Genomic DNA, 12,097 nt, shown 5'->3' with positions numbered 1-12,097 from the left:
CGTGCTAAATGAAGTTACAGAGGGTGCAAGGTTCACAACTCCACACACACACACACACACACACACACACTCGAGTAAAGTGTCTGTGAGCACTTCCTCTGGTCATTAGCTCGCCATGCGGCAGGAAACTGAGCCTGCTTGTCCATCTACATGTTGAGGTTTGCTTCTAATCAAACGCTCAGTGGAGGTGGGTCTTGGCATTAGTTTGTCTTTAAAGTGAATCTTGCCATCTTCTTTTGTTTCATGTTTTATTTACTCTCATTGAATTGAAACATGATGAATAACTCATGCAATGACAAATATTCATTTCTCTCCAGATCTCATCAGCTTTTAGAGGGGTAAATGAATACTCCATATCGACATGGCAGAGATTCTTTGTTATTAGTATATGAAAACTGCAGCCACATACAGTAACCAGGCTTCCCATGTCAGTGATACTAACACATTCTATCTGCTGTTTAAGACAGAGACTTAATAAACAAATTGAATAATTTCCAAATCTCCACAGCACCTGAATGCATATTTAGCAGACTGACCTCTCAGAGGCTCGCGGAGCGTGCAGTGTGAAGGCAGTTTACCTTTGTAATTGTTACAGATCACACCATTAGCACAATATTGTCATAGCTCCTGCTCCTGCAGTCAGTAGCAGCTGAGGGTTAATTTGCATAATAAATCTTAATTGAAGCTCATTAAGGATTTGATAAGAGGCAAATCAGGTACACCGAGGATAACTTAAGATTAATGTTTTCCCTGGATTTTGTCGCTCACATGTTGAAGGGAAATGTCGCATTAATTCAAGGCATTACGTAGCACCGTGCGGGATGTTATATGACTTTTAAAATGATCTTTAACACGTGATCCAGAAAAACAAATTGAGATCACAGTCTTATAATCTGCACAAATTATACTCTGAATTTTCATCCGAGGTGCTCTTGAATAAACCACATCTCTGAAATCAGAGGTCACTGATTTTTAAAACGCCAAAAAAACAAAAAACATCTCAGGTTAATTCAGCCTGTGATTCTTTTCCAGGACGGCCCAACCATCTGGTCAACATATATGATCTCTGACTGACTGTACATGTAGGTCAACAACCACGAGATGGATGTCCTCACTTAAAACTTCTTGACTGTGCGTGGAAAAAAAAATGGCATGCACTTGACAAAACTGCAGACGTTCTAAATTACAAAGTTATAAACTATGGTGGGATTGTCCATCATTACAATAACACAAAGCACATGAGGCGCAGCACATCTGACCATAAACCATACAAAACGTTAGCATACCTCCTCCGTGTAATCAATACCAGGCCTCCGGTGCTACTGTATTAACTGTAAGCTTGCCTTGCATTCTTATCCTCTAAATCCACACAAATGAACAACCAGAGCTATAAAGTCTCCTCCCCATATTTTCCTCTGTAAATCATTATATCTGTTGGGACCTGGACAAAATACCATAACATAATTTCTTTTGTACTTGGGATGTCTAGCAGAAATAATGAGTTTTAGCCTGCTTGCAATAAACTCTCCCAATATTCTAGTTATTGTCAGACTTAATGAGTAAGAGAAAAAAAAAATCATAACAAGAAATCGTCTCTTTTCTGCAGCGATGATCACATGGAAACATTATCCACATGAATCACCCCAACGGCATATCAAATTGTGTCATTTGCCTGGAAACTAGTGCAGGTCTCAGAGGGAAGGCAAGGTGAATGAGCAGTTGCTGTAGAGAGGTGCAACACGCTGCACAGGCACTTGCTTTGAGACCAATCATAACAGGCTGTTTTTTTCCACACAGGAGAGCCGCCGAGCTGAGGAGAGAGATCACTGTGCTGGAGGGCACAGGAGTCGTGGTTCTTATCACCTAGACAGCGCACCACCCTGTCTGCCTCTCACACAAACAAAAGCCTTCGCAAACTATTAGCTATCTACACCTGTCACCCAACCGGCATGCAGGAGAAAATGCAATGAGATCACACTAAAACCACCTGATTTTATGTCCCTGTTTTCTTTGTTGTTGTTGTTGTTGTTTTTTCCTTAGGAATATACAGCATGAAAACTAGCTGATGAGGAGAAAGTTATTAAAGGGTATCTCTATGGGGAGCGGCCGCAAGTTAGAAAATCTGCAAGCATTGCAACAAAGTGTAAGAATACGGTTTGGTGTGCTCATAAGCCAACGAAAATTTTCAAGGCTGGATTTGATCAAAAACAAAACATTTGCCTCTTTGACACCAATCCAGAGCGATACAGAGCAGAGAAAAACACAGCTTTAATGCCCTCTAATGATAATATGACTTGGTTCGAAGCAGAGTTTTGCACTTGGCTGAGTGAGGATGAGCTGAAGAAGCTGACAAAGTGACCCAACACTCACACAAACTACAGTCATGTGGAATGGAGTGGAGCTGTTCAGATTCCACTGTATATTCCTATTTCAGCCTTGAAAAGTACATGAACAGGAGTGTCACAGCTGCCCACGTTCCTACCATCTGTAAAGCTACAGTCCGATTATTTCCAAGGCCAACAAGGAGCTTTGCCTCATTGTTTGTATGTTTTGTTATTTTTGCTTTGCAGTAAGTTGACGTGCTGCACTCTCTCACAGCTGTAAGCTTCAAAACCTGAAAAAGGTCGCCTGCGATCTTTATAATGCTGCTCCATCGGTCATTTTCATAATTTAGTCGTTAACTCGATTAGTTGGATACTAAACCAGTAACACTCGTTTCCTGCAGTTAATCAAATCGTGGAGCATTGGGAGAAGCTCAGAGTGGCAAAAATATGAGCTGGCACACACGAAAAATCATCATCCACCTTATGGTGTAGTTATCAGAGGTTAAATGTAGCCAAAAAAACACCCGCGAAGTCGTATGTGGAAGCTCTAAATTTAAGTCCAGTGAGAGTATCGTCCTCTTTTTGATTTCAATTCATAATAATAATGGCTCAACAAATTTAAGCAAATCACAGGAAAAAAAAGAGAAATGTTGTTACAATGGCTGCAGACAAAAGAATAGTGTGGCAAGAGGGTGGTAATCTGGTATTAAAAAAATAAAATAAGACACCCTTGTATTTGCTGCCATTTTCCTCCCAGCCTTTGTCATTCAAAATGGACTTCCTTTTTCTACCTAAACTGGATAAACAACATCTGCCTTGATCGTAGGATGTTTTCTGAACAAACCACTTAGGAGGAATTTCTGCTAGCCAATTCCCACAAGCTGCTGTCAGTCACTAGCTGGCACTGCAACACTTAATGCCTTTGTCTGTTCTCCAATTTATCTTGTTAACAGCAAATTGGGCTAACAGTTTGAGGCACAGAGCTATTGTAAAAAAACAGCGAGAGGAATACTCCCACGGCCGCAAAATAACATATGGCTTCCTTCACTCAAATATGCATCCCGTGCACTTACGGGGCTTTAGGTGCACACTGTATATGAAAATATATAAATATAAACGTGCTACACAAATTTCAGCGAGGAATCTGTAGCCTCACAGCTCTCCGTCTTAGTGATTCTTTCTCAGTGATAAAGCAAAGGTTTAGTGCATGCTATTCTCGAACTGGTGAGTAACTGGCATTTTAAATTACCATACAAACCATGTATGCAAAGAAAGTAAATCAGCCGGCCTTTAGTAGTACGTCTGTGGTCCCACGTTTACAAATATGCCTATTAATAATACAATTCCCACAGGAGATTACAAGCACCCTGGATGCCGAATGTCCTCTGAATTGATGCTTGAGCGGGGAATGGTGTTTTTTTACAAACGCTATTTCCACCAAGAGGGATACTGCATCTTTAAGAGCCCTACGACTTAAAAAAAAAAAAAAAAAAAAATGAAACCTATTCCTTTGTATCTCCCATGCTCTTATTTCAATACTCCTCTCTCCTTGTTCCCCCTCCACACATCATTAAACATATTATTATAACATGACTGTCAGCCTGCGTCTCTCTTCGCTCCATTCTTGCTCTGCCAGGTAATCAATTTGTCGTCACTCTCTGTAACCCCAGTAAAGTCATCAAGTGAAATGAGTTACAGCTGCAAAGAGCCTTCAAGAATACAGGAGGAAGGAGGGAGGGGGGGAGAAATGAACGCGAGAAAAATGACAACACGGCCCAGGAATATTCCACCGCTTGATAGCACATCCCAGGTCTTGAAGATGAAATATTAATGCACAATTTGTTTATCTGCAGGCCCACATCTCTCCAGTGCCGAGCTGTTAATTTTCTATCGGCACAGACAACGGATCAGTCAGTCATGAACTCTTCACAGCCATTACCGGGAGACATTTTGATTAAGTATTCCTAATGTAGTGGATAGGAAAGAATGAAAACACTCTGCCTGCCAACTTTTGATTGACCATTAAGCCACTGATGAATGTGCCTGTCAAAGAGGAGACAATTACCTCAACAATGAAGAAACTCTTCTGGAAGGCTTATTTCTCTATAGGGCTGACACATTTACCAGAGTACAGGCGAGGCAGCTGAGAGCGTGTAAAGGGATCACTTAGGCATCTTCTCAAAAGTTCTCTGAATAAAAACTGGGGGGCATTGTTTTTAAGAAAAGGGGGCTTTTGGAGGCTGAAATGTGGGAAAAATATTTAGTGTGTGACTGTATGCCAATGAGCCCCTCTGTGTGTGTGTGTGTGTAAACTGAGAGTGTGCCGCGCAGATAAGAGTCTCAGTATCTTAAGCGGGTATAAAGAGACGCTATTATTGGCAGAGAACAATCGCCATCTGGTTGCTACATCCGCAACCATAATAAAGACTGATAACTTCTCAACACGCCACAACCAAGTAATTGCATCCTCGTACGCTGAAATAACATTGATCAGTCGAGTCCTGATCCACCATCATAATGAGGCGGTTTAATTCGTATGACCTAAGACAAGTGGCTCACACCGCAGAGATTAAGGTCAAGGGCAGCGATGATTTGGTGACCTTGTGAATTTGGAAAATTTTTAAGAGGCGGGAGGTTTTTTTTGGGTGAGATTCCCCCCAAATAGCAGGAAAATAAAATACTACAAGATTACATTATGACATAACACATAATACACACATACATTCACACACAAAACCGGTTTATAGCTAACACGCTGGCCTAAACTGCATGAGGGCCTTCTGGAAGGTGAGATAATAAATTCAACAAACTGTCGGTTAATTTGACTCACAAACACCAGAGAGCAGATAAGAAAACAGATTTTTACGTGAAATCTCTGAGTTTTGGAGGTCTGTGTGTGTGTGTGTGTGTGTGTGTGCATCCTCCCTTCCCTACCAGCAGCATGGATGGAGTCCGAGTGTGTGTGTGGGAGTGTAACCCATTCTCCATTTGTCCATAAGATTATGAAGAGTTCATACAGAGTTCATCTGCTATGGATACAGCAGCTCCACATCTTTCAGCCCTTCTCTGCACTTCATGCCGTTCAAATAAAAACACAGTCGAGGAGGTTTTTTTGGAAACTTCAAACTTTCTGATCAATCAATGAACAAATGACTCCTGACGTGTTATCGGATTACTGAGGGAAACCTTCACAGCTTCTTTCACACCCCCAATCACCATTTTCCTTTGCGTTATTATTAGTCTCATTAATGTCTCCGGCTGTAGCAGCATGTGATGCTGCAACTTCCCCTCCTTTTGTTTTTACATTTGACTTTTACAGCAGTACGGTGCCCAAACTGAGGTCCGAGGCCCCTGCCGGAGCCCTTCAGACGGTCCTCAGCGAAATAAGAATTAGTTGAATGTTTGAATTCTTAAATTCACTATCAGGACAAAACGTAACGTGTCCATATTCTTCACCACAGTACACACACAGTTATATAACTCTTAGCCTACTAAACCCGAAGCAAACACAAAAACCTGCCCAGATGAGGCTCCTCGGGACAAAATCTCTAAATGCGGGAGTCTGACGCGAACCTTTTCGGGGGTCCCACATCATAAAAGTTTGAGGTGGGGAGGGGGGGGTACCTTGTGTTATAGGCAAGCTATAGCGAGAACAGGAACAGAAAATAATCCACACATATTACACTCACATTAAGCAGGTTCTTTGAGATTAAAAGAATCGCTTACCCGCAGCCCGTTTGGGCGCCTGCTGTTTCCTCCGTGGCATTTTTTGGGAGTCGCAGTTCACTACTGTGCCCAGGTGAAATCTGAATGCGGTCTACGATAGTCCATGCATAGAGAGAGAGTGTGTGAGTGTGTGTGTGTGTCTTTATTTTGGCTCTCGGAGTAGTTCAGTCTCTCTCACAATAAAAGAAATCCAGTTCGGAATCGTTTTCAGGAGAAGAAACAGATGTTAAATCGGGCTTGTTCTATCACCTTCTTCTTCTTCTTCTTCTTCCTCCTCCTACGGGGGGCGAATCGTCTCCTTTCACCATCCGTTTTTGTCCATCAGTGCCACATACGCTGATCGACGTGTGTCAGTCAGTCCCGCAGGCGGTTTTTCGGCGGATAAAATGTGGAGGGAATGCGCGTAAAAAGCGTTTGGTAATGGTACAGTATATTACGCACGGTGCAGGCGAGGGGGAGAGGCGATGCCAGCAGACATCGATCCATAGAACAAACTGAACATTAAAAACTCCTCCCTCCTCGCCTGGACTTGATGATGGCAGCGAGACATTTGTTACACTAGATAACCATGAGTTTATTAAAGGAACAGAGGCCAGGGAAAAGAGAGTGGAGCTCAGGCTGCGGGCTGCTGCCTTCTATCAGCCTGCTCGGCGTCTTTTCCTGCACATTTTTCAGTGTTTTTAACATCCCTTCCCGCAGCTTCCGCTTTTGCTCGCTCAGTGAGAGACGTAAAGTTTAGGATTTCCAGCAGATTTGAATGAGCCGCTGCGGTCACGAACACCACTTCACTGCTTTGGTAGAAGTGAATAATGCGCTCGATGTAAAGGAAAACCTGCTTATCTGCTGAGCTCTTCCACTGCGAGGCACACAAAAGCAGGCACAGTGAGGGTTTTCTGCACCGAGAGCAACACAGGAAGCCTGCTGGGGGGGAAGAAAACCACATGCTTGATGAAGTTACCTTAACAGAGCAGTTTGGTGCAGTTTAAAACTCATGCCAAACATAATTTCGGATTGTGTGACTTTACATCTCTGTTTTATTAAAAACAGACGAGTTTACTGCTGTTGAAACAATAGGATTTCAAGGCGTAATTATAATGCAAACAATGTGGCCACCTGGAACATTTTGGAAATTGTATATTTAATCATTTATGTCCCATCATCAGATCAAGTCACACTCAGTTTGTCCTTACTCAGTAACTATTTCTGACCTCATTACTTCCCCTTCTGTGAACTTAAAGGCATCAGCACAACAAGGCTGCAGTTCGTTGCTGTATTGAAAAACGTCCATCACACACGATGTCATCATAGCAAGCACTACAAAATCCTTAAAATGTTCACTTCACGTCAAATAAAACAAAGAAAGGCATCAAACTGTCACTCTGATGAAGCCCAAATTAGGGAATATTAGCATTTTATATATATATATATAATATTTGCAGATCATTTTTATCTGTTGATTGATGAATTAATAAATCATTTAAATTCTAATTTAATGTCATTCCCCAAAAGCACATAAATAAGTATTTTACTTCTATTCTAGCAGGTATTTCCATGCTTCAGTAGTAGAAGTACTTTTTATTTTACTACAGTTTAAAAGGTACAGAACCAAAACTGTCAGCATTGAGGGAGTTTTTTTTAACGCTTTCACTCAGTTGCTTTTTGTACGTCTTACACACCTCAGTAAAATCCATAAATTAAAATTCCCATTCAAAATTTTACTCTGCAGCCTCCAACTTTGTTTATCAGACTGTGAGGCCACAATACTAAAAGCCTCTCTTTCTCTTTAAAAGCTACTCATGACCTAATCAAATATGAAGTTGAGGTGATGGATGACTTCATTTCAGAGAGACAACACCCCTCAGAGATGCAGGCTCGCCCCGGATTACAAATGGCTTCCTGATAATATTCCATCACCCCATTTTGTGTCTGTCACTCATTTTGCCGGTGATACCAGAGACCTCCCGTGAACTCCACCTGAACCTGAGCGATCAATCACGGCTCAGATCAAGCCTGAGCCATACCTGTGTGACAGCTCTTAACACCCCGTGTGTACACAAAGCGTGCACGTATGGTGACAGGCGTCACGCCAGCGCCGGCCTTATCTCTCCCAGAAAGGCCTCGCTCGCTGCCGTGTCCTTACGTCATCTGCGTCGCCTCCACGCTGACTTTCCCACACCTGGTTGCCTCCGTCAAAACTTTCTCTCATGCGCTTGTGTCTCAAACTTTTTCCTCGCCGTTCGTGCACCGGCGTCGGCGCAGGATCCACGCGCAGATGGTGGAATTTGTCATCCCTTAAGTCTTGATGAGCTTTTTTTACCTCCCTCACATGGTTGCAGTTCTCATACCTGGCTGCCTGAGGATTTTCCGGGATACAACTTCAACAGATTTCACTTAAGTGTGATCCTCCTCTGTAACAAAATGTGACAAACATATGTCTTATTAGTGCTTCTGCAGAGCCACCTGTGGCTCACTTTGTAGTGAAGAAGCAAACATGCAGCTCACATATGGCGAAAGTAGACAACAAAACTTAATGTCTGTGAACTTTGACCTGTGTTTGATGACAGGATTATGAATCTAAAGTGGGACTGCTGTCGTTTACACACAAGCGGATGTTCCCAAAACCCGAAGTCAGATAACCAATTTTTTTTTATCTTCAACTCAAATCTCATCAAAACTTGAGCTGCTTTGCTGAAAAAGAACGGGAAGCGCAGTTTATACATTCTTTGAATGTTTGCTTGAGCTTTTACACCCATGCAATCTTGATCCTCTGTCAGTTCTGCAACAGAAAATGTGCCCACATTCTTTGGAAGTCACCCATGGCCCTTCTGGAGTGTAGACAAAATCAGCCTTTTATTTATTGTCAACAAAGCAGCTGCAGAAAGTGTCTTCTGACGGCAGCCGAAGTTTTGACCTCTCATCTGTTTAAGTTTTGAGAGAGTCTGATTCATCTTCACGGCCTATTCTGGACCGCTCAGAGGTGGAGAGACACTGGAGATTCGGGCTGACCTTGAATGTCACATCTCACACACAGTCAGTGGGATAAAAGTACAAGTACAGACAAAACAGACAGCTCAGGTTGTGTAATGTCTGAGGCTAACATGTATGTAATGTAATGTGTGAATCTTGACAGCTGATTTAAGCCTGCAGGCTTAATTACATTTAAAAAGATTTATTGCATTTGAGTCTTGAAAGCTCAAGTAATATTCAAGAGGCTTACAGCAAATCACATCATCAGTTTATACTACATTTAAAAACCTGTATCCCAACCTGGTTTATCAACCACTTCACAAGTAATCTGGCTTTCTAAAGAAACCTCAGGCACTCAGCCGCTGTGACACTTTGTCATGGTTTCGTTATGTGGTCATATAGCCATAGACAAGACTGGACAAAAGCTAATTAATATGCACACTCCCTACAAACTGGACAAGACGTCTACAACAGGTGGTCTAAACCAGGTGCATGTGGATTACCTTTCTGTGTTACTGGAGATCTGTTTCCTTATGAAACCTTGTGACAAAATGGAGGACAATACTGGAACAAAGTTGTTTCATTTCATTTTTCTCATCTCTAGCATTTCTCTCTCTAACATTTCAGACATATCTAAAAGTATTTAAAGCAGCATCTGGGCCTGGTTGCTCACCCTCAACATTTATGGGTACTTTTTCAGGTCAGAAGTGTGATTCTGCAGACAATGTCTAAATAATGAGTTTTCATGTAGCTTTGCCATACCCTTTCAAATTCATTTAAAAATACTCCAACAAACATGTGACAAACAGCGATGTCCAGGAGCACAGTGCGTTCAAACCGAACACAAACAAGCTCAGTCTTACTGCAGACTTTACGAGATTCCTGTGAATCTACAACATTTAAACACACAAAAAGCTTTTCTGAGGATCCACACTGGTCAGTTACACGTCCTGGACTCAACCTGCGACTGTTTTTAGCATCATACCAAAGACTTCATTCATATCATGTGGTTGAACTATTTAGTTACACCGTCTTTCGACAACAGGAAGTCCAACTGGAATGCTGTAGTCGTGATTAAAGGAGGAGGACGGTCTCAGAAATATAAACCTGCCTTTAATCCAAAGATGAAATTTCATGTGCAACGGACAGCCTGTGATTGAAGTCTGGTTTCATAATTTTCAAAGCGTAACAACAACATATGCATACAGTCAAAAGGAACTGCTTGATTTTAAGATGTACCTCATGTGATGCTTGTGAAAAATTACCAAAGCAAAAAATAACAAAGAGCTCTTACTAACTCAGAGGATGTCTAAAAAAACTAAAAGTTTCCAGTTGTGTGATTGACAAGTGGTTAAAAATAAAATTTCCCAGAGCAGGACCACAATGCAGCAACACAACGATGGAAACCTAATATGAACGTCAGGGAGGGGAATAACAAATAACATGAAACGGGATATTAGAAATCTGTGATCGCGCAAACATCATTTAGCTCATCTTGAATGAATCATCGGTTGTATATTTTCGACAACAGCATTAAAGAGCTTCCAGAAGCAGACTAAACGGCATTAAATTTACAAGTTTAAAAGACATGTTCTCCATGTAAGGATTCACTGAGCAACAGAAAGAAGCAAAGGGCATTGATGGTTATACACACAAGAGCGTGTGGTCCCATCCTGTGTGACGAGAACACGGTTTAGTCAAAAGTAGGTGAGGTTGAACAAGCTGACGTGAGTCTTGTTGTTGTTGAAAGCGCAGTTAAAGGAGCTTTGTGGGACTCGCCGTGTTTGTCCTCAGGGCTGAATGTAACAGATGACAGAGATCATTGGAGCTTTTTTCCCCTCCACATCACTCAGAATTTACTCCTTTTCACAATTTTATAGTATACTTTTGAGACACAGGCATCGCTGTTATATTGTTGCGCTGTTTGTAGCTAAGCTGCTACATGACAAGTGGGTTTTCCTCCTGACAGGTGTTAATACCTCACACCTGATATTTCAATATTTTGGTGGCTACGTTTGATTCAATGCTGCTGTGGGCTTTTTGTGCGGCACAGGACGTACGTGCTGAAAAACCAAGGCTATAGTATGTGTAGTATGTTTATATAATGTGCATGCAGGCCCCTACAGACTGTGCGATAACAGCAGTGTTACGGGCTGATTGAGTGTCACGCTGTGCGAGCTGGTTCGAATAAAATTACGTCCCTAATCTGTCTCAGACTACAATGAAAAAGAAATGCAGGCAGAGACACAGAGCTGGCTCTGTTTGCCTGTTTTATACACTATACAGCAATATCACATTGGCTGCTATTTTCTATATAATTTCATACTGGCTGGTTTGCAGACATGAGTCGAAGCAGCAGTCGTTCGTCACCAAAGCTCTAAATTACCTGCCGGGGGGTCTGTGTCTCTCATTAAGGATCAACAAACAAAGACTTTACTAGTTTCTCACATTTTTTGCCTGAGCACTCGAAGTAAGTACATTATACACACTATATGGACAAAAGTACTGAGACACATCTCTTTATTATTGAATTCAGGTGTGACATGGGCCTGTTTCTCAGGGTTTGGGCTCGGCCCCTGACTTCCAGTGAAGGGAAATCTTAATGCTTCAGCATACCAAGACATTTTGGACAATGCTATGCTTCCAACTTTGTAGCAACAGTTTGTTGAAGGCCCTTTTCTATTCCAGCATGACTGTGCCCCAGTGCACAAAGCAAAGCTCCATAAAGACATGGTTGGATGAGTTTGGTGTGGAAGAACTTGACTGGCCCACACAGAGTCCTGACCTCAACCCCATCCAACACCTTTGGGATGAACTGGAACGGAGATTGTGAGCCAGGCCTTTTGGTCCAACATCAGTGTGTGACCTCACAAATGCTCTACTGTATGAATGGGCACAAATTCCCACAGAAACATCCAACATGTTGTGGAAAGCCTTCACAGAAGAGTGGAAGCTGTTAGAGCTGCAAAGCTGTCTGTGTGTTTAGAATGAGATGGCATTAAAGTCCCTATTGTGTCTCATTACTTTTGTCTACATAGTGTATCTGTCATACATACAGTATATATAATCATATATAATAT

The 12,097-nt window shown here is 42.0% G+C and overlaps 1 protein-coding gene and 1 long non-coding RNA gene across 2 annotated transcripts in view; both read right to left on the bottom strand.

Moving 5' to 3' along the window:
- LOC124063275 (teashirt homolog 2) overlaps positions 1 to 6,859 on the bottom strand; it is a 40,432-nt gene extending 33,573 nt beyond the window's left edge. The window contains exon 1 of the mRNA XM_046396742.1: positions 6,051 to 6,859. Within this exon, the coding sequence (XP_046252698.1) occupies positions 6,051 to 6,090 (40 nt within the window). The 5' untranslated portion in view covers positions 6,091 to 6,859. The remainder of the gene's footprint in view (positions 1 to 6,050) is intronic.
- A 610-nt stretch (positions 6,860 to 7,469) lies between these two features.
- Positions 7,470 to 12,097, bottom strand: part of LOC124063354 — a 55,490-nt gene continuing 50,862 nt past the window's right edge. The window contains exon 3 of the long non-coding RNA XR_006844094.1: positions 7,470 to 8,458. This is a non-coding gene — a long non-coding RNA (uncharacterized LOC124063354). The remainder of the gene's footprint in view (positions 8,459 to 12,097) is intronic.

This window comes from Scatophagus argus, chromosome 8 (genome assembly GCF_020382885.2).
Source record: "Scatophagus argus isolate fScaArg1 chromosome 8, fScaArg1.pri, whole genome shotgun sequence".
NCBI lineage: Eukaryota > Metazoa > Chordata > Actinopteri > Scatophagidae > Scatophagus > Scatophagus argus.
The sequence above is the reverse complement of the archived record's forward strand: the minus strand, read 5'-3'. Positions and strand labels throughout refer to the sequence as shown.